The 24,205-nt window shown below is 39.5% G+C and overlaps 1 protein-coding gene across 1 annotated transcript; it reads right to left on the bottom strand.

The window, feature by feature from the left end:
• Nucleotides 1-1,219: 1,219 nt before the first annotated feature.
• LOC311061643 (5-hydroxytryptamine receptor 3C-like) lies at nt 1,220-13,857 on the bottom strand (the record flags this gene model as incomplete). Its single annotated transcript, XM_084080334.1, has 9 exons — nt 1,220-1,371; nt 6,506-6,769; nt 7,108-7,296; nt 8,229-8,439; nt 8,799-8,965; nt 9,375-9,544; nt 11,327-11,433; nt 12,667-12,771; nt 13,831-13,857. The coding sequence occupies 9 exons, from the start codon at nt 13,855-13,857 to the stop codon at nt 1,220-1,222; spliced, it is 1,392 nt and encodes a 463-aa protein (XP_083936460.1).
• Nucleotides 13,858-24,205: the final 10,348 nt, after the last annotated feature.

Raw genomic sequence — 24,205 nt, 5'->3', positions numbered from 1 at the left:
TCCCTCCAGTGGACACGCTCAATATTACAGCTCAGTCTCTGTATTTTGAGAAGCTCCTCACAGGGTCAAACTAGCTACTGTTTTAAGTTCCCCTGATACTGTTTCAAGGAACCCCCCCCCCCCCCCCCCCCCCCAATTAATACAAACAGAACGTTTTATTAAATAAGTTTGAAGAGGCTTAATGGTGACTATTTAGTGAATTATGGATAATGTGTTTGTTTTGTTTTGAAGTGTTATAACATTGTATCATTTCATCTCGCAATAATATATTTGTTTTAAGTTAAATAAAGACAAAAACTAAAACCCACTCTATATTAATTATATTCACATTTATACATTTCAGAACAAAAGCCTCAGGTCTGACATAATTATAGGTTTAAGTAATGTAACAATGTCACTGTGCTGTGGGAAAGGAATAATAATATGGACATGATGTAACATTATTAATATACATGTGGTCATATTATATATTAGTCTAGTAGAATATATAATATGGACATGTAACATATATATATATAGGGTCCCGGAATGAATGAAGGACCGAATGTATCTGAACTTCCTTTGGGAAGCACATAATGTTTGGGGCACGCTGTTGGCAGGTGGTGTGATTGATTCATTGCCCCGCACCAATCACAACGCACCTGTCCATAGACCATATTCACACAGCGGCCATGTTGATGTTAAAGGGGAAGACCACTCATTTTCAACATTGAACTATGTCTTTAATACACCTTAGTGTGGAAATAAGAAAAAAGTCTGTTCCGTGTAGAAATATTGTTAGTGGGAATGAAAACATAGTCGCACCACCGGAAGGGAAAGGCTGAAGGCAGACCAAAACCCCGGTTTCCTTGCGTACGTGTGCTACGTCGACTTCCTCCCAGAGCCAAGTGACATAGTACAAAACAGCAGTTTTTCCTTTTCATTTGGTGATGGACGATGGGTTCCCAGATTGGGCGAGTACAGACGCGGCACAGAGCGCTTTAATGCCGCGCAGATCACTCCGCTAGCCGTAAGCGCGCGGGACCGATCTATGGCTGTGTATTCTGGAACACATGACATGTATGTGAGATCATCATCACACATTCTAGGGCTACCTCTGGGCTATGTATCGGACCGTCCGGGGGGGAGGACCCCCAGGAGTTCCAGGAGGTGGAGGGGGTCCCCTACAATAAATGAGTGAATGTAAAATGAGTTAATAAAGCATCAAAACCTGTTTTTATTACGCAAGCAAAGACCTGGATCCTTCTCCAGCAGGTCCAGTGTCGTCATGACGAGGTGGGCCAGAGCCAATAACGTCCACAAACATAAAGCAGCAGAAGCCACTCCGTGGAGCCAGCTGAAAGGAGGGGGAGGTGTGACAGCAGAGGATCACTACATGGTCACAGGATCACATGGTCATGTGATCACTACATGGTCACATGATGATCTCAAACACATGTTTGCATAGGCTACCCTTCAGAATGGTTTCTTTTAGATTCTGTATAAATTCATCTGTTGGGAAAATTGCCAAACATATTAAAAACTAACTGGAAATATAACAGATCTACAAGCTCACAAACAACGCATCAGCTCACAACGCGATCCGATGCGTTGTGAGCTTCTAGATCAGACTTTTCCGGTATTTCATTTAATTTCCTTTCATATACATATTCATTTTTTTTATTAAATGCTGTGTATGGCCTTATTTTGATTATTGTTCGTCAGTCATGTATTTGCATATTATAATTATCTGCCCTTTAACACACAGCCTACAAGACAAAACATAAAATGTCCTTTTTATTTCTATCTAAAAAGCATCTGTGTCATTTTAGATTTGAGCTATATATGAACATTATGTTATAATTTGACTATTAAAACACAGCAGATCTACAAGCTCATAGCGTGGCACTGAGTGCCGCACTATGAGCTTGTAGATCTGCTATTTTCGAAAAATCTTGAAGACCCCTGTCCTAGTGTATGACGGAGGACAGTTTCTTAACCATTGATAGTTCATACTGTATTAATGTCAACACTTTGATATAACATTTGAGTAAAACATTCAATAAACGATTTGTTTGTCTACAGTACGTTGCCTTTTTCCAGTGGATTCCTTCATTCAAAAGTAGGACAAGTGATTTTATTTGGTTAAAATAAGTGTTAAACAGCTCTATATATTGTGGTATAGTAATCATTACTTTAGTGCTTTTTTCAGTAACAGGAATCAGGTCGGGATGCAAATTTCATCCAATCGGAATAGAGAACTCAGTCAGGATACAGATTAACCCATTAATACCTGGAACGCATCTGTGTCACTTTAGATTTCTTTTGCTATTCAAAAATATCAGATATACAAGCTCATAGCGCGGCACCGAGTGCCGCGCTATGAGCTTGTAGATCTGATATTTTTGGAAAATTGTGAAAAAATATTGTTCTGATTTTTTTTTTTTAAACTGTTAGGATTTAGAAAATTCTTAGAAGCGGCCTCAGGTCTTAAGTGACGTGGGACGTGATGACACAAATAAATGAGCAGACACACACACGCTTTTTGTACAGGATTGGTCGTCTAGTCCAGTAAGAACACTCTGAAGATTCTTGCAGGGGCCCTCACAAGGTTTATATTATATATCATATTTTAATTCTCTCCCCTTACTTGACCCCCTCGTTCTGTCCTGGTTTAACCTGTGTCTGTGTGTCTCACTTTGCACTCGGGGCCTTCCTGTGGTTTTCCTGTGATTTCCTGTTCTCTGCTGTCTTAAGCCTTTGAGACCGGGAACACATCTGTATCATTTTAGATCTCTTTGGCTATTCAAAAATAGCATTTAAAAAATATAATAAATTATAAATTATAATCAATTATAAAATAGCATAAAAAAAATAGCAGATCTACAAGCTCATATCAGCTTGTAGATCTGCTATATATTTTTTTATCGTGAAAATGTGTGCAAATCTTTGAATATATATAATATATATATATATATATATATATATATATATATATATATATATATATATATATATATATATACAATTTGAATCCTGCGCCATGTCGGTTGTCAGTATGTATGTATGTAGCCAGTGTGACGTCATATGACATCACGGTCGTGACATCACGATGAGACACGCCAGTGTGACGTAATCTCACGACAGCATGACATCACATCCTACCTATAAATAGGTAGGATGCACCAGTTCGACGGCTTCCATCCTCAACACAACCCACGCCGACGACCCTTTACACAAATAAACTGCTAACTTCATCTCCTGCGATTTCAACTATCTTTTCACATTGTACACCACTGCACTCCCCACAGGTCTGCCATACCAGGTCTGAGTAATCACAAAGTGGGTTTTGGTCATTGGAGAGGTGATGCACGTCACCTCTTTCTGAAGTGGGTATTTTCAAAGCCTGCCGTGGATTTAGGAGAGCACAAAACTCTCTCTCACACTGTGAGGTGCCTGTAAGGTGGCACTGCAAAGTGAACGACGCGTCACGCTAGACGTTCGGGCCGCGTAGCGGCCCGAACGTCTAGTTAAAAATGAGTTAAAAATGAGTTAAAAATGTATATATACATTTTTAACTCAAATCTTTGCTTCTGGGGGCGGGGTCCCTGGAACTACATGTTTTGAGATGGGGGTCCGGACACAAATACATATAATTTTGGGGGTCCTTGACATGGAAAAAGTCTGAGAACCACTGATATATATATATATATATATAGCAACATAAGTAAAAATATAGCTGCAAGCAGCGATAATACGGGGCCAGTGAATAGAGAGAGAGAGAGACATGGAAACGGAATAGATTGAAGAGAGAGAGAGTGACATGGAAACAATAGATTGATGAGAGAGAGAGAGATGGAAACATAATGGTTTGATTGGACATCTCAACCTATTGCCAATAACAGGATTCGAACTCTCAACCTTCAGACTAATAGGCTGCAACACTACCTATAGTGCTATAGCTTTGTCCACGCTGATATTGTCTGTTGAAGATCATAAACTCTTGCCTTCTTTCATGAACCAAGCCCCTGTTTCACTAACACTAAGATCACTCGTTCACAAACCATTTACCAATGAAGAAATTGTACATCTCCTCAGAACCAAAACTAGTGAAAGTAGCCGATCTACAAGCTCACAAACCATGAAAAGTTGTGAGATTGTAGATCAGCTATTTTCAGAATGAAGTATGTCATACGTTGAAAAAACGTACTCTCAAATAAGCATTTCAGGTTATCTTTACCATTTGCACATGTATTCATTGATACAGTCATGTTGTTTGCAATTCAACTTAAATTAAGTCTGCATCAAGTGAGGCTTGAACTGGCGACCTTGGGATTGTGAGGCATTCATTTAAGGGAGACGCCATTGGCCCAACAGACAAGGAACTGTGAAAAAGGAGATCACACAGATGATACAGTTTCACGCAAATAGCTGAAAAATCCTGGGTTTAAGTGTTTTTCAAACTGCTCAAAATTGCGGACAATCTAAGGGCGGAGCTTACTGGTCAAAGCGATAGATGTGTTCCTCATGAGTCACGGCACAAGTGTAAGCAAGTTTCACGACTTTCGGCCAAACGAGGCATGACTTTTGCCTGTTTAAAGTTTGCATTTTCAAAAAATTGCTATAGCGCCCCCCTTTGGCCAATTGGAGTGAGATTGGTTTCAGTGATATTTGGAATGACTCTCTACATTACTGCAACGTTTCAGAGAAATGTGAGTCTTGCATGTATGTGTTAGGGGCAGAGAATAATTTTCATAAAACTGCAATAGTTCAAATCTATTTCCTCCTGGGATTTTTGAGTAATCTGCACAAAACATTTTACACATGAACTTAGGACCTTTGCCGACAAAACAAAAGCGGCGGATTTTCCATAAGTGAAAAAATGCAGAAGTTATGAGCCAATGGCTGTTTTTCATATAATTCAAAATGGTGGGCGATCTAAAGGTCAGAGGTCAAAAGTCAGACCACGAAAGTTGTCGGGCATGAAGAGACGCATGTGTGTATCGAAGTTTCATAGTTGTAGGTCAAACAGGGCATGAGTTGTACCTGTTCAAAGTTGGCACTTTCAATTGAGTGCTATAGCGCCACCCTTTGACGAATGAGTGTGAGAATTATTTCTTGGTAGTTTTTCATGAGCATCTACCATATGGCCGAGTTTCGTAAAAAGCGTATGCACGGTTAAGCCAGAACTGGCAAAAGCAAGTATTTTTCAAACTGCTCAAAATTGCGGAAAATCTAAGGGCAGAGCTTAATGGTCAAATCGATACGTGTGTTCGTCATGAGTCAAGGCACATGTGTAAGCAAGTTTCACGACTTTCGGCCAAACGAGGCATGACTTATGCCTGTTTAAAGTCTGCATTTTCAAAAAATTGCTATAACGCCCCCCTTTGGCCAATTGGAGTAAGATTGGTTTCAGTGATATTTGGAATGACCCTGTACATTTCTGCAAAGTTTCAAAGAAATGTGAGTCTGCATGTATGTTTTAGGCGCAGATGAATAATTTTCATAAAACTGCAATAGTTAAAATCTATGGAATCCTAGGATTTTGGAGCAATCTGCACGAAACGTTTAGCACTTGAACTTTGGACCTTTGCCGACAACTTCTAGGCGGTGGAATTTCCATAAGTGAAAAAATGCAGAAGTTAGGAGCCAATGACTGTTTTTCATATAATTCAAAATGGTGGGAGATCTAAAGGTCAGAGGTCAAAAGTCAGAGGGTGAAAGTTGTTCAGCATGAGGAGACGCATATGTGTATCCAAGTTTCATGGCTGTAGGTCAAACAGGGCATGAGTTGTACCTGTTCAAAGTTGCCATTTTCAATTGAGTGCTATAGCGCCACTTTTGGACGAAAGATTGTGAGAATTATTTCTTGATAGTTTTTCATGACCATCTACCATATGGCCGAGTTTCGTAAAAAGCGACTGCACGGTTCAGCCAGAACTGCGAAAAGTGGCAGAAGAAGAAAAAGAAGAAGTGACAGAATACTGCCAATAACAAAACAGGTCCAGAGCTGAGCTCTGGCCCCGTAATAATCCCGTAAGATGACAAATTGGTAGTCTTTTAAATACAAGAACACTCAAGCGTCAAGAAATAAACTCAAACATCTTCAGATGGCCTGGCTTGTCCAGGTGGAATCAATCTCTCAATCAACGTCCAAAAGAAGGGAGGGGGAGAGTAACAAGGACATGCAACAAGGACATGCAGGGATGTTCCTTCCTCTCACATGAAAAAACTGTGAAATATTGAGCAATTTCAATAAACATTTATGTCACAACATGGGTCTTCAACAAAGGGTCCAGGACCCCTAGGGGATCCTCAGAGATACTACAGGGGGGCGCCAAAATTTTGTGTGATAGGGATTTTTTATTAACCACTTGAAACCTCACATCACTATTCTGGGGGGAACATTAGACGAAAATAGCAGTTCTACAAGCTCACGTTGAAGACCCCTGGTCTACAATAATGGGCCTTGTATAACAAACAGTGGTCATCTACATATCAGCTGCATGTGAGCTGGCCCAGATACAGATGATGGTAATGAAGCTGACTGCTATGAAGATGATGTAGAAGATGAAGAGCAGGCGGTCAACGATGAAGCCCACCTGGACCCAGTCCTCAGAGCTCTGGTTTCCCGTCAGCTGCTGGTCCACCTGGAGGCGGATGGCCTGGAGGTCTTTACCCAGCCTCCTCATCTCCTCCAGGGCCTTATCCTCCACCTCAGGCCCCCTCTCCTCTGGAGCTTTCTCGTCAGCCTTGTCCTCCACTGCCACCAGAGGGCAGGCATTGACTTCTAGGAAACAGGCATACATGACATTAGTGTAAAGTAGCTGGTCATGGGAGGTAAATGTCACTGGCTTTGAGTGTATACAAAAGGCAAAGTTCTGAACCGACATCATCTGGCCCTTCTGGCACATGCAGGTACATTAAGCCTACTCCTAATTCAGTGCATGTATGCTCAGCTAAATGTACTTGGCTATTTCCTTTCATTGGATGCTATGCATTGTGTTGTTTTCAAGAGAAGAGTTTGTAAAACGTTGCCATTCCATTGAGGACGTAAAATAATCAGATTAGGGTGCTATATCAGAATAAAAACGTATATATTTTTATAACTAATACCATATTTTTCACCTGAGTTAGTTTTTTCTTTGGGCTTTGGAGGAAGGCCTAGAAGAGGGCCCAGGATATGTAGGACCAACACCTGGACCCATCGGGGGACCGGAGTGATGTTCCAACTGGAGTCACACAGGAGATTGGTGATGAGGATGGTCTCCAGTAGGCTGGCCACCATCAGAGCCAGGCAGAGACAGAAGAACACATCTGTGAAGACAGAGATACAAGGGAGAGAAGGAGAGCAGAAGGAGTGATGGAAGTCAACATGTTCTCATGCAGCACATCTGAAAGGTTATTTTCCCAACACTCACTCACATCTACAGTACAGGTATGTGATAACAGACTAGACAGCATTGTTAACAAAGTGATTTAGGAACCTTCTGTAATCACTCAGTGTGATTTGTGGATGTCATTCTCCATGCAGGAGGACATTATATGAAGTCCTTGTGCCGTCTATAGTGGTAATAATAATAATGAGGGGGAAAAAACGGTCCAAGTACAGAGACAACTCAGGTCCAGTTTACTAAGTCTAGAGGGTTTAAGTGGTTAACAACCTGTATCATAGTATACTGAACGTACTGTATGTGTATATGAGCTGTTTGAACTTGTAAGATGTGTGTCAATGATTGATTCCCACAAATAAGGAGCAAAGTGGGTTCCTTATCAGTTCAATAAGGGGACACGTCTTTTAGTGTTCAAATAAGGGACGACTCTGTATTTCAAGGGGACGGTTGGCAACCCTAACGATTTTGTAACCCCATTTTTTACACCAAGTGCCAATTGTCTATGTAATCCTGGGCACTACCTTCCCTCTGCCAACCTAGGGAGGCCAGGGTCGAGCTCGTGCCTCCTTCAATGCATGAGAGCCAACTGACCCTCTTGTCACCTGACAGGGGGGAGTTTCCCTGGTTGGACCCAACGCGTGGACGGAACACGTTATTCGAACAAGTTCCTTTCCCCTCCATCAGGCGCCCCGGCTGACCAGGGGGAGGCAGTATAGTGAGCAGGATTACTGCATGTTTTTGTGAGGGTACCTACCCTAGGGGACAAGGGGAGAACATGCAAACTCCACACAGAGAGGCCCTTTCACCAACCCCACCTAGGGTATGGGCACTGATGAGACAGCTTGTACTACTGACTTATGAGAGGTACGCTGCCTCCAGTGACCGGCAGCAGGTCGTTCATCATGAGGAGGAAGACGGTGTAGCCCAGGATGAGGGTCATCTTGAAGGAGGAGCGGTCGGCGCTCTGGGGAGGAAGCAGGAAGCTGAAGAGGTCCACTGTGATGAGGAAACAGCTGGGAAGGAGGAGGTTCACCACGTAGAGAGTAGCCCTGCGTCTCAGTTTGAACTACAAGGGACAAGAACAAACCATTCTTATAGATTAACTGCTTCCGGGTTCAGGGTATTATTGTGATATTTGTCACTGCGCGTATTCCTACGGGCTGGGGGCGGCACCTGACGCGAGGGAGTGTTAGGCGGGAGGAGTAGGACGTAGGCCCTACGTCCTCCCGGTGGGGACTCCCCGCTGGCAGGTGAGTCGGTAGGATACAACAGCAGTGACAACACACAAATGTCCGTGGGGAGGAATTAATTGGCATAACGCCTAAATTGGAGGGGAAAAAATATACATATATATAACAAATATACATAAAATATACATAACAAAAATATACATAACAAAAATATATATATAAGATTTAAACATACATAGAATGCAAGCTCATCAATGGAATAGCCTGCCATAGAATCAACAAAGGCATTTTTAGTGCATGTGATGTCCATCAGCTCCCACTCTCCCATGGTTGTCATCACCTCCTTGGAACGCTTCAGAATTCGCTCCAGTGGTTTCCCAAGTGACAATCTCACCTCATTGTCTGAGAGGAGAAGAGGGACCAAAGGAGAGATTATACAAGGAAATAAGAAGAAAAAGGCAAGTTATGATGTGTTCCTGTCGGGCAGAAACCTCTCATCTCCACGTTTTAACTTTTTGTGTTTTTTTTGCAAATTAACGCCCTACTTGATCATACTACAGCACAAAGTATCAGAAGTTAGCAGATCCGCAAGCTCAAAGCGAGGCACAAAGTCTTTTGAGCTTGTAGATCTGCTACTTTTGATGCTTTGGAATTTGAATCCTGAAAAGTCAAAGTAATTTTTATCCAGTATTAGTAGTATTCAAAGTACATGTGAGGGAACAACCAAAAACTATTTGTATCTGAAACAAAACTGAATGTGACATTTGGGTGCTGAGGAGGAGCCCTTATTGAGCAAAGCGGTGCGCCTCACCTAAGTACATGTAGGAAAAGAAGGTGAGAGTGCAGTTCTGGACGTCAAAGGGGAAGGTGTAGATGTCAAGGTTGCAGGAGCTGACAACCCTCATGGGCAGCGAGTCAAATATCCAGCCGTTGTGATAGGCCTTCAAGTAGGGGACAGACTGGGCGTTGTTCTCGTCCATGCTGCAAGACGGGAACAAAGCAGAACGGCAGACTGATGTCATACGGCTCTAGAATGACCTTTTAGTTAAGTCTTTTAAAGTCCTTCCTCGTGTTTAACCCATCATCAGGACATTAGCCTGGCATTAGCTAAACTCATCATCACGTGGGTTCACTGGCCAATGCCATGATCCGATACAGTACCAACATGTAATAAAAGAACAATCTTTGAATAAATAACAATTCCATAATAATAGTTAAAGTGCATTCAAAAGTTAGTAGAATAATAATGTAAATAGTACACTAAGAGTATAAAACAGTACTGCAACATCAACTGAAAATAATTGTTCAGTGCAAATGAAAACATCATGTTATAAATGACGTGGTATTGGATTGGCATAGACTGGCATACTCGCTGATACTGATACCAGCATTTTTGGGCAGTATCGGCAGCTTTTCCGATACAGGCTTTTTCAAGCTTGTTGATCCCTGTGCCCAGAGGAGGATTACCCAACGGGCCGACTGGGCCCAGGCCCAGGGGCCCCTGAGCTTGAGCCTTTTTTTTTTTTTATAAAAAAAAATGTTAACATATTTTTTTAACAATTTTAACATAAAAAAAACTAATAATTTCCCTTATTAACCGCAATATAACCGAACAATTTCTTTGTATTTAAGTTATAGGTAAAACATGCATTATATTAGCTCCATAAAGAACCTCTCACTCCGCTATACAGCTCCGAGATGAGGTTCTATGTGGTTCTCATCCGCGATCGGTCGAACGTCCGCCAAGCTCCGCTGTTTACCCTTTTGTATACATCGTATCCCAAAACTAATGGTAGATTCCAAACCTCACGGATGTTTAAGGTTTGGACCGGAGCATAATATTTTAGGTCTGGAGCGAAACTACCCGTTTAAATCGCTTATTTAGTCCGCCGGTGGCCATGTTTCCCATTGTAGCCAAACCAGGAGCAGTACTGGCAGCGGACGTAGGGGGGTTTTCCGGGTTGAATGGGAAACATGGCCACAGGCGGACTAAATAAGCGATTTAAACGGGTAGTTTCGCTCCAGACCTAAAATATTATGCTCCGGTCCAAACCTTAAACATCCGTGAGGTTTGGAATCTACCATTAGTTTTGGGATACGATGTATACAAAAGGGTAAACAGCGGAGCCTTGGCGGACGTTCGACCGATCCCGGATGAGAACCACATAGAGCCTCATCTCGGAGCTGTATAGCGGAGTGAGAGGTTCTTTATGGAGCTAGCATTATATTAGCCTATCTGCCGCCGTGCACAGACGTTTTTAACCGAAAAAACCCCCATTAATTTCCATTATTAACCGAGATTTAACCGCAAAAATTTCGCGCACGCTTCGCGCGCGCGGGAGGGGGGGCCTTTTGCGTGTCTCGGCCCAGGGGCCCGTTTCTTCCTAATCCGCCTATGCCTGTGCTGTGCCAAGGAATAGGCTATTATTTTACCCTTTCAATTGGTCACAGAGTGTTTGTCTTCAGTGTGATTGATTGATCCCCTGATGGTTGCTAATCACCGAGTCACTTCAGGTGTGGTTTCACAAATTTCAACGAGGTCATTGTGACCTCGTTGAAAGTGCCATGCCTCACTCAGAAATACAGTATTTACAATGGGAGGAAAAATTTGATTTTTTTCTCCGTTTCACTTTTAGCATTGGGGGGGGGGGACGTCAAGAGGCGTCATTGGCACTAATGGCACACTGAAAATGGCCGTCAAAAGACGTCATTGGCACTCAATGAGTTAAGAGACAATCATGTAGTACATGTAACAGAACTCACAATTCGTCGATCACTACATCTGGAACCCAAAACTTTGTTCTGGGTAGAGTAATAATGTTGGCGCCACACTGGACCGGGTCCCAGCTGAAGAACTCATTCATCCAGGACTAAAACAACAGACTATGTTACTGTGCTGTACACAAAGCAGGCCTGCAATAGGTTATAGGCTATGGATGCTTGGTTATAGGACTAGTTCAACTAAAAAAATACTTACTTTCTATCAGTTTCACACCACATGAAGCCTTGAACTCATGGAGATTTTGTAGTTTTTGTCATCAATCATTTCAATCATTTGATGACCCAGTCATCAAATTATTGGCTCAGGAATGGCAACAACTTTAAAATGTCCATGAATTAAAGGCTTCATGGGGTGTGTAATTTAATAAGTACTTTTTGGGTGAACTACTCCTTTAATAATGAAGTCATAGACAATGCAGAATATTTGTATTGTCATTACTGAATTTTGGACTGTTGCATTGTTGTCAGAATGTAGAACACAGTGAAAGAAATGAAGTAACGTCCAAATAGTGGTCGGCCACAAATAATTGTTTTGCATTGTTTAAGATAAAATACTCACAAAATATACGTAGATGTATGTAGTCAGAAGCTGAGCTTTTTCATCCTGTTTTTATAAAAATGAAAATAATAATAATTAAGAAATATTATAATTCTTTACATAAGGACCTATTAAGTTGCAGAAAATAAACATCATTGTGTCACTTTCAGACGGCTTATGTGTCGCAATACAATGAAAGACAAACTAGAATAGACAACTGAAAGTCCAGACTGCATAACAACACTTGAACTAAATGAAATACTATAAACCCCTTGTCTAGAGTGAATGGTCCACATCAGAGGTAGGCAACCTTATAGGCACGGGTGCCAACATTGGCACAGAGAGAGGTGATCACTGGCACATGCTGGTATGAGTCTGAGGCAGATGATTTCTGGTTTAATATAAAATATTTTAAAACATTTAGTCAATCAAACTAAGTCCCCTCACATTTGTCAGCAGATTGCATCCTGCACATAAGTCTACGTTCATTCAAACTCTGAACTCTGACTGGGGAGGGAGTCTGGGAGATAGGTTGGAGTCTAATGACAAAATGTCCTGATGTGAAAGAAAATAACAATACATTTAAAACAAAAAAGGTTGTATTTATGGACAATTAAAATCTGCTGGAAATATTTTAATTTGGTGTTAATGTTGATATGTTACACTGACTATCAACAAAATAAAAACATGGCACTTCATGTCAAAAAGGTTGCTGACCTCTGGGTCCACACTGTAATTAGGTTGTGGAGAACAGAATGTTCACTGATTCTACAAGAGGACGTACCACGCCGAGAATACCAAACAGGATGAAGGATGTGTTGACATAGGTGGGTGTCGACATGTTCATGACGGGCCGTATGGCGCTCAGCTTGAAGACAGGTCCCAGAGCCTCCAGGAGAGCAGGGGGATCCGGACGCGTACAGTTCAATACAATGGCACCATCACATGGAACTGTGGGACAACTCTGGTCATGAGCATGCTATGGTTATTTGTTCTCTTACAGACTTTAAGTGAACTGATTAACCACTTAAACCCTGTATACCATGTTGTACAATGAACGCTGAATATAGCCAATATGCAAGCTCACAACATGGTGAATTGGGACACATTGTGAGCTTGCTTTAATATATCATGTTATTATTTCAGGGGTGGGCAACCTTAGGCACGGGTGCCAACAACATGGCACAGGGCAGGGTGGTCACTGGACACAGGCATGCTGCCACAAGTGTGAGAGAGGATTTTCTTTAAATGTAGTCAATTAAACCAAGTCCCCTCACATCTGTATGCAAATTACATCCTGCACGTAATTTTATATTCATTCAAACTCTGAAGGGAGTCTGGGAGATAGGTGCATCGGGTTGGAGTCTAATTCTGAAAATATTTCAAAAGAAGAAAAATAAATAAAGGTTCCTATGTACATGGACAATCAAAATCTGAAATATTTGATTTTGATGTGGTGTCATCATTCTTAATGTTGGCATGGCACACTGACTGTCAAGAAAATAAAAACATAGCACTTCATGTCAAAAGGTTGCCGACCCCTGTGTGATTGTAGCACAATTTGCAGATCAGGTCCCTACTACTTCTATACTAACTATAAGTTAGTTACAAATAAAACCATGTTGATTCTTTTAGATATGCTATTATTTCAGAACATTTTAATACAGAATTAGAGCCCACAGGTGGATGCTGGGGTGGTGACAACAAGAATTAAGCATCAATATTAAAAGACCATTCCTTACCCTTCATGACACCAATGGTAATGATGCACAAAATCACAAAGGGCTGGACTGATGGCTGGAGCAGCTACAATTGACATTAGCAAGATTAAGTAATATAATCAACAGTTAAACATGACAGAACTTAACGTTTTTATCACAATCAAAGCTTAATACAGTTTACCCACACATAAGACATGTACAGTATGCACCATGAAAACATAATTTACCTTCAGTTTTGAATTCTTGTCAGCCATCAATCGCACTGTGATTTCAACGCTGTCAGAGGGTTTCTTCAGCTTCCAAATGGCTGCAGATCACATATTAATTTATAACCAAAGCAAAGGTATTTTACATAAACAATTAAACAAATGATCTTTATTGACGTGTGCAGACTGCACACGTCAATAATGGAAATGAGATGGAAATGAGCTTACAGTTAAATCCGGCATGTTTACATGAGATCATTTTATCTTATTGAAATCACATTCATGTACTGAATATACATTAACATAATTGTCCTGTCCAAATAAAGAAGTAAAGTAAAGTAAAGTAACAGTAAACTTTCCCCAGAAAATTACTGGATCATAGTTTTTTTTAAACTATCCAATTTCTTCATATTAATCAATCCTTCAGAGAGAAACGATTGCAGAATTTTAAAACGTTTCTAAAACAGTGCAGAAGGATCTAATCCAATACCTAATTGCAAACTCTTGCTAATCCCAAATTAACCTTGTGTTACCAGGCTGTCAAATTAGACATGCAGTGGCACAGACAGCATACAATAAGCCAAGCGTGCCTTGGGAAAAACCTTCAGCAAATCAGGTGGCTTTTTACATTTCTGTTCTGTTCTTGCCTATACTGTAGGTGTTTGGACAACAGAGCTTCAGTTGTGATGGATGGCTTTGTAAGTCTGTGTGTCTGCAGGTGGATGAGAACTATAACCACAGAGGTGTGTGACTCTCACACCGGGGGGCGGGTTTCACCAGTGATGGGAGAAGTACTCACATGTTATACTTAAGTAAAAGTACCAATACTGCATTTTAGATATACATTGCAGTACAGTTCTGTTAAGTGCCGTATTAAAAATGTACTTGAGTAAAAGTACAAAAGTATCAGTATCAAAATATACTTAAAATACTAAAAGTAAAAGTACTCATTGTGTACTCGTTGTGCAAATAGCCGATCTACAAGCATTGTGTTCAAACTGCTATTTTCAAATGGACGAAATATATATTCGGCTGAAGTGGTTAGTGTGTTTTGTAATAATGATCAAAATCTACGAAGTAACTAGTTTTTATATAATTGTATTGGAGTAAAAGTATAATAATTTCCTCTGAGATGAAGTGGGGTAGAAGTAAAAGTATTGAAAATTGTAAATATACTGAAGAAAGTAAAACTACCTAAAACTTAAGTACATGTACTTAGTTACTTTACACCACTGGATTTCACCCCCACCCCTTCATGGTAGGGGTGACATCTGATGGCCACACAACAACTTTTCAAACATTTCGCACCAAACTAGTTCAACCTGTGAAATGTGTTGCTGATGTTTGTGTGCTAGAAAGCTAGTGGGATTAGCAGCCAATGCAAATGGCTTTCTCTTGTGATTCCAGATGTCTAGGCTTTAATATTTGCATTTCATGCAACGTATCATGGAGTGCTGACTTCATGTCACGAAGCAAGGTATGATGAGGAGGAGTCAGACCCATATGATATTAATCATATTCATAAAAGTTGTAATTTATTTATTTAATTTGAATGGAGAATATAGGCCACAGTGCACAGTTTAAAACTATATATATATTTTATATATATATATATATATATATATATATATATATATATATATATATATATATATATATATATATATATACATACATATATATATATATATATATATATATATATATATATATATATATATATATATATATATATATATATATACATATATATATATATACATACATACATACATACATACATACATACATACATACATACATACATACATACATACATACATATATATATATATATATATATATATTCTCACATGAACGGTACAAATATTGAGTTAACAAGGATAGACTAAAATGCTTTTCAGTGATTATGACTCTGTTATTGAGTGCAATAAATAGTTATTACATGGTTTCAGAAAAGTATGTAAAGCAAACGTAAAGCATTTTTGGGGCACTGCACTGTACTGCATCCCACTGGGCTTACCATTGCTGTTGGTATTCACATTATAGCAATTATAGCAATCTAAATCTAAATCAGACCCAATACATTAACTTGTGAAAACAAAGAAAGACATAATCATTCTAATAACCAATCAATAACTATACATGTGAGCACAGTTTTTTTTATTTCAACCATAATTTGAGTCCTCTGTTAAACACATTACCATCCGTCTCTAGTTTTAGAACCGTAAGCAAAGAGTTCCAAAGGTTTACCCCCTTACTGAGAAGGCAGACTGTCCGAATGTGTTCTTGCTTGTGGGAACAATACAGTCACCATTTTTTGATGCTCGTGTAGTTGCTCTACCAGAGCTCTGACGCCTACCAACTACAGAAAACAGTGGTGAAACATGATTAAGTAAACATTAAAAAAAAACGATTTGATAGTACAAAAAAACACAACATTTTCAAAAGTAAAAAGGTTGTGTTTTCTTAAAATACCACATGGTGCCACCTCAACGGTTTCTGATCCATGATTTTTATAGCCTGTTTGTATATTGTTGTTTTAAGACAGTTTGATAAGATTGTGACCATGATGTAATGCAGTATGACAAGTGTGAAAAAATCATAGCATGCATGTACAGCTGTGCAGTTTTACATGATAATTCCCTTCTAATATGACGAAAACAGTTTAAGTTCGGTTTAACCTTCTTGCATATTTGCTTTACCTGTCTTTCAAATTTTAAATTTGTATCCAAAATAATTCCCAAATATATACAATCATTTCATTTTGGATCCTTACCTCAAAAGCATCTGTAACAGGCCTGTTACGTATTGAGATGCAAATTGAAACAGTTTTCTTGACATTTAAGGTTAATTGTGACAACTCGAGCCAATTTGAAATGTTCTGCAATTCCTGTGTCAGGTGCGCAGAACAGATATGACCAAGATATGTTACTTCCATAGAGTCCTAGACACATCTGCAGATATTACATTGGCAGTTATTCCCAACACATTTAGGAGACGACGCACTTCATTTTCACCAACCAGTTTTGTCTTTATTAAAATATAAGTTTCAATGACAAAAAAATTGCTTTTTTAAATGTTTCTTTTAATTCAAATGTTTAAACGTTGATGAAATCGTAGGCTGATTTTGTAATTTATTTTTCCAGTTAAAGTTACAAATTAAATCTGGTTAAGAACATGACAGGCTGCATAAGGCTGACCATAATAGTACATTGTAATGTAACACCCCGCAGCAAATCAGCTAATCAAATTATTAGTGGTAGTAATATTAGTATTAATATTATTAATAATAATAATAATAATAATGGGTATGTTAGTTTTAGGTGTGTCAATGTGCACTGACAATACTGTTCACTACTATCAATGCACACTATCACATTGGCACACCCATGACTCTGGGCACACCTACATTTAACACACCTATTATTAATGTTATTAGCTGCAGCTGTGTTGCTTAAGAGGAGTACTATTTAAAACATTCTCTTTGAGCCTGAATCATCAGCAAGCTCATCAGTGATTACACTGTGAGCATTGTTTTGAACTTAATATTATTATTTTATATAGTTTTTGGATTATTGGCTATACTCAGGAATGTATGGTTTTTAACCTGAGCTAGAAAACAAACTACAGCATCAGCGCTAGGATTCCATGCCCCTTTAACACTGTCGACACATGAAAAACACTAGTAGTATCTTTAAGCTACAGTACATGTGTTCAGGTCCATATCCTCTGGAAAACAGACAATGGATTTTGAATGGGTTTCATTGATCCTACTCGTATTTATAATGCACCGTACCAACGGCAAAAAAAGAAGATGAAAAAGGTTCAAATAAGAACATAACAACAAGTTACATAAAAGCAACAACATGGATAAGTATAGAAATAACGAAATATATAGGCTAACATATAAACAGCTTTTTAACTGAGCTCAAACATACACAAGTCCATGAAGTATAATGCATTATAAACATATACCGGTAAACATAAAATGTTATTGTCATAAATCATTATGAATAATTATATTGACAACTGTTTATAATTACATACTTATACAGTGTTATAAGTGGTTTGTAATGCTTTAGAAGTATGTTTATAAATGTATTGTACACGTGGGCATCATGAGTTACCAAACTAACAAACCTAAAGATAAAGAACATTTTATTACATTTGACACAAAATGGAAATTTGTCTATTTGTGTATAGTATACAGACAGTCAAAATTAAAATACATAAAATACATACAATGAAGTACAATACAAAACTCATAAAAATACATTCCCAATCCTATAACAAAAACAACAGTGACCTTGGGCTGTGGGATTTGGGTGGGGTGGGGGGAGGTTATTTTATAATGTTCTTGTTTAAAATATCCACAGCAGGGGGAACAAATGAATTATTGTACCTTTTGTATAGCATTAGCTAGTGAAGGGGGAGGTAGGGTCATTATAGACCTGAAGCACTTTTTTGGTTATAACCTACTGCATGTACAATGTGCTTTATTGCGCATCTTGGTTGCTAAAAATGTGAACACAACCTGCAAAATGACACACCACTATAATTTACTATAGTTTCAGCATAAGAAAAGGCACAGAGAATACAAATATAACAATGTTGTATTACCATTAATAGATCCTCAAAAGCAACATTTTTCAGCGTAAAATCATTTAAAGCATCTAAAGGTGAGGAGCAATTATCATAATGGCTCTGTTCATAACTGTAGTCCCAGGCTTCTATAAGGTGGCATTCCCATTTCCTGTTCCAATTAATTTTCCCATAGTTTCATTTCATTGGCTCATCAGATTTGACACCTTTTATGAGCGCTTCCCTTCCAAGTCTGCTGCTGAGCCATTCAATTGATTGTCCAATGTCCATTGACATGGACAATTCAATTCTACTGGCAGCAGAGAAGCATATTTACAGTGTATATATATATACATATCCCAATAATCATTCTACATACATTTGTTTTTGACAAATTGTCTAAACATTATTAAACATTATTTTTATTTGTGAGTGTCAGTGCTCAAATTGATGTTGATGACACCGTCATCTAAACCTGATCTTCTCGACAGATTTCACATACACTATTGCTCAATAAAGTAAAAAGAAAAAAAAGTGGCACCAGGCAGAAATTTAAATCCAATCCCGGTCCTGTGTAATAACCTTTAATGATGGCTCTCCAACTTTGTAAATCAATGTTTCGTACAGCATAGAATAAACTGCAGATTTGTCCTTGGATGTCCTTTTCTCACTCAAAAATGTAAATGGCTTCCTTTATCGTCTTTATTTACAAGAGTATCTAGTACCTTTTACTTCTACTAATTATCCAACTCTGCTCTGCTCTGCTCTGCTCAGCTCTATTGTTCTGTTCCTCATGTACTAAAGAATACTAGCGTCCCTATTCTGGGACGAAGATTCTGCAAAAATAAAGTAGCATATCTACAAGCTCACAATGTGTCATGTTGCGATCTGTTGTGAGCATGTAGACTGGCTATTTTTGGTGACAAGATGTTGTGTAGAGGGAGAAAAACTAGTGGTCCTAGTATAGACCCTGGTCAAATAAGTATACAGGGTTTAAGTGGTTAAGAAAAGTTTTAGCAAACAAAATAATCTTTAAATTTCAGATTGGAATAATTTACCTTTTAATTTAAGCTAATTATTTTTGTCTAATCTAATCCATTGGCTGCATGTGAAGGAGAGTGAGAGAGCTGTTTTGTTTTATTCTCACTCCCAATTTTGTCAAATATGGCCACTTGGTCAATAGAAATGCCAAGGTGTCATAATCTAGACACCCGTGGTAGTACAACAACAACAACAACAACAATATAGGATTGGATTGGGCCACCGCTGGCGATGCTACGGTGGTGTCGGACATGACCAAGCGGCCGTATTTAACAAGTTGTGAGAGAGATTGTGTCGGAAATTCCCCTTGTTTATCAGTCAAGGCTGTGCATCACACAGTGGAGCTGTAATGGTATCTTCCAAGTTTGATTTCAGTGTGATGTTACGTAAATGTTCAAACTTTGACTGAGGTGATGTACAGTTACATGATTGATGTCAGATGAGCTCATTGGAGATCCCCTTCTAGGTCCTGATAGTCTCCTGCCTCTTCACTCAGCCCCTGGAACCAGTATCGTTAACGTAATCCGTCTCAATGTTCTCTACTCCTTCGTGAACTCTTGCCTGTTCTCTCTGCCTCGCTTCAGCCATGGAAGCAGCATCGTTAACGTAATCCATCTCAATGTTCTCCGCTCCTGCTTGAACTCCTGCCTCTTTGCTCAGCCTAGCTTCAGCCCTGGAAGCAGCATCGTTAACGTAATCCATCTCAATGTTCTCCACTCTTGCTTGAACTCCTACCTGTTCTCTCTGCCTCGCTTCAGCCCTGGAACCAGCAACGTTAACGTAATCCATCTCATTGTCCCCCACTGCAGCTCCCTGCCGTCTAATGACCTAATGAGAAGCAGCAGCACCCAGCTTTAACATAGTACAAGATCAGATCTGTCTCAACAGTCTAATTAGGTACATTCCAGTCTTGTACTGAATAATAATAATAATAATAATAATAATAATAATAATAATAATAATAATAAACTTTATTTGTATAGCACCTTTCATGACATGAAATGCAGCTCAAAGTGCTTTACAGAGCAAGAATACAATTAGAGAATAAAGATATATAAATCATACCTTCCAGAGACTATAGTTGCCTCTGATTAACAGCATGCCTATCAGCAACATCAGCACGATGCCTGAAGCTTTGAGGATGGTTTCTGTCAGATGAGAAGCTGTGGTGATATCTGTCAGATGAGAGGTTGAGAGAAATGTGTTGGGATGGGAAAATCACCAAACATGTAAGAAACAGCTCTAAATAGACATGGTTTGTTTTATATAATTCCCTTAACCACTTTCAACTTGGCCGACTTTGGGCATGTCATGAGGTGGAAATGCTTTTGAAAATTTCAACCTATAATGGCAAAATTGTGAAAATAGCAGATCTACAAGCTTGTGAATTTTTGTTAGTATGTACAGTAGATCAGTGAGTTTTTAGCGGTGCCAACCGCTCTACGTTTGACTCTGTCTGTGTCTCCGTTTGTTTGAGCCTGGGATGAATGAGCACGGGATTTTAAACAGCTATAACTCCAGTTTGCAGCATGCCACCAAGTCCACATTTGGTATGTGGACTTAGACCACCAATAGGCACGAGCATGCATTGATGAAGTTATCAAAGAGGGGTCCAGGGACCCCCAGCGCCCGTATGAGCACGGGATGAGCACGGGATTTTAAACAGCTATAACTCCAGTTTGCAGCATGCCACCAAGTCCACATTTGGTATGTGGACTTAGACCACCAATAGGGACGAGCATGAATTGATGAAGTTATCAAAGCGGGGTCCAGGGACCCCCAGCGTATGTTATGTCCGTCCGCCCGTATGAGCACGGGATTTTAAACAGCTATAACTCCAGTTTGCAGCATGCCACCAAGTCCACATTTGGTATGTGGACTTAGACCACCAATAGGGACCAGCATGAATTGCTGAAGCCCGCCCCCTCTGTCTTCCCATTGGCTGGCCTTCAAACAGCCATAACTCAAGTTCGCAGCATGCTACGGAGTACAAATTTTGTACATGCACTAAAACCAGCAATAGGGACGAACTGTAATTACTTAAGCCCCGCCCCCTCTGTCTGCCCATTGGCTGGGCTTTAAACAGCCATCATTCCAGTTTGCAGCATGCTACCAAGTACAAATTTGGTAAGTGGACTCAGACCACCAATAGGGACGAACTGAAATGAGTTAAGCCCCGCCCCAAAGGACCGCTTCCTACACACAGGGTGTGATTTTGTTGTTTTGTTTTGTACCGTAAGATGTCTGAATTCATGTTAAATCAATTGATTTAGTTGCAGATTCTTTCACAAAGTCATTTTCATTCAGGTTACCTGTGACAGTGAGATAGAGGAGCTCGCTCTCAGAGGAGAAGTTTTGATTAAAAACATTGATGAGATAAATACAGCTGTAGTTCCCTTCGTGGTTGTGGTCTGCTACAGGAAACATGAAGTTGGCAGAGTGACTGACAGCTGGCTGGTTTTCTGTTGTGTTGGATCCAGTGAAGGTGAGGTGGAAGGAGCCTCCTGGATACTGTGGCTGGATGGAACAGGTGATGACGAAGCTGGAACCATTGAAAATCCACTGCTGCTGGCCCTCAGAAACGTTTTTGGAGGGGAAGAAGGTGATGATCGGCTCAAACAGACCTGTAAATACAAAGGTGATTGGCTGAAAGAGCAGATTTATAAACAGATGAGATTGTGAGTCTGTGACATGAAACAAAGTCATTATTACAGTCTGTTCTATTTTGGTTCTGTTTGGGTTCACAGTACAGTCACATTAAAGTCAGCGAGCTGTCAGTATTCTTGCCTGTGTTTGTAGAGAAAAAAATGAAAAATAAATACTACCTTGTAATTTTTGCATAATTGTAATTATGCAAAAATTGCATAATCCTTTATCAAAATTGCCCTAATGGGCCGAAAGTGGATGGTGGACGGTAAATGGACGGACGGTGGACATCACAAACGTAATGTGCAGACTAGCCAGTTGCTCGAATCAACACCAAGCACACAAACACGGTGACACCAAAAAAACTTAATTGCACACATGGGGCACTACAGCAGTGTTTAACACTTCAAATGGTCATAACTCTGTGACCATTGCTCTGATCAGTGCAGTATAGGAATTAAATCTAGTTGTTTAAATTAGTAATAGTAGCTATATGGTATTAGGTTCAAGTGAATTGGGTGTTCAAAAGCCTTGAGGCCCTTAAAGGTTACCTTAAAGGTCAACACATGCTCCTTCCGACGTTCGTTTTGACCATCCAAAGTTCTGAACAATGTCAAAATATAGTTATCACCTCGCTTTCTGAGAAAAGAAGTTTCGGACGTCGGAAGGAACATGTATTGCGGTTTAGTCTTGTAGCGATGAAGCTCCTCAGCATGGCTACACAAACAATCACACACTACCCAACCATCTAATCAGGACCAGGCACACATGACATTGCTCCCTTTTTCATGTAACTCTGTACTGTACTGTGCAGTGTACTGTGATGTAAATGCAGTGGTACAATAGGACCACAGCCCAATGGTCTCTCCAGCAATTAAAATAATTTGAATAGAGCACCGAAGTCTGCCGTAATTTACGCATCCTACCTGGTTTGCGGTTTTCCACCCCCGTTGTGAATTCCCTTAGACGTCTTTAACACATTGGGTGCCAAAACCGTATATATACGTTTTTTGCATTACAACCACGGAGTGCCAAAACCGTATATATACGGTTTTTGAAAAAAAATATTTTTTTTCAACCACAATTCTTATAGGCCTATGAGACGATTCTAAGATGACACAATGTTATTCTCCATAGAGAAATTACTTTATGAACCAGGGGATGAACGAGTGACGCCAGGACGTCTGTACTCTATACCTGAGAAAGAGAAAGCCACTGAACATAATTCTGAGTCTCCTTTGTTCACTATAATGTATAAAAAAAGTTATTTCCTATATGTATTCTTTAAATCTGTATATGCAATACTGAAATATATAATTTCAGCTACAACATATGAATACCTATGAATATCAGGTGTAAGTCAATCTAATTCAAGTTACCTGTGACAGTGAGAGAGAGGAGCTCACTCTCACATGAGAAGTAATAAGAAATACAAAGCATGTGATAAACACAACTGTAGTTCCCTTGGTGGGTGTGGTTTGCAGCAAGAAACAGGAAGTTGGCAGACTGATTGACAGCAGGGTGGTTGTGGTTGTGTGTTGTGTTGGATCCAGTGAAGGTGAGGTGGAAGGATCCTCCTTCTTTCCAAGACTGGATGGAGCAGCTGATGTTGAAGTTGGAGCCCTCCAACACCTGCTGCTCCTGCTCCTCAGAAATCCCATTTATGGAGGGATAGAAGATGATGTCTGGCTTAATCAGAACTGTAAAAGTATATATATACACATTGTGGTTTATGTTCATTGGCGTGTCACCTATTCCCTAATAATATTTATATTCATGAATAAGCCAGTAATTCAATTTTATAGTTTTTCATATACATGTACCTCATAAAATGTCATTCAGTGTAACGCTAAGTGTTTAAATTGAATCAATAATAATACAATTATGCCTTTTTTTCACAATCACAGTTATATCAATGCTACAGTAAGACTGTCAGAAAATGTATTACTTAGGTAAAATGACATAATATTATTTAGAATACAACATTTGATGTGTCACTGGTACAATGCACAAGTTGTTGAAGTTTTTTTTTACAAAAATGTCCTGCCTTACACTGAAAAAAAAAAGAAAAAAGCTATGAAACTGCAATTGTCGTTGTTAAGATTGACACACTTCTTCAATACTG

This window comes from Gymnoscopelus microlampas (assembly GCF_963454915.1).
Source record: "Gymnoscopelus microlampas genome assembly, chromosome: 15".
Taxonomy (NCBI): domain Eukaryota; kingdom Metazoa; phylum Chordata; class Actinopteri; order Myctophiformes; family Myctophidae; genus Gymnoscopelus; species Gymnoscopelus microlampas.
This window is presented reverse-complemented; position numbering and strand designations above follow the sequence as displayed.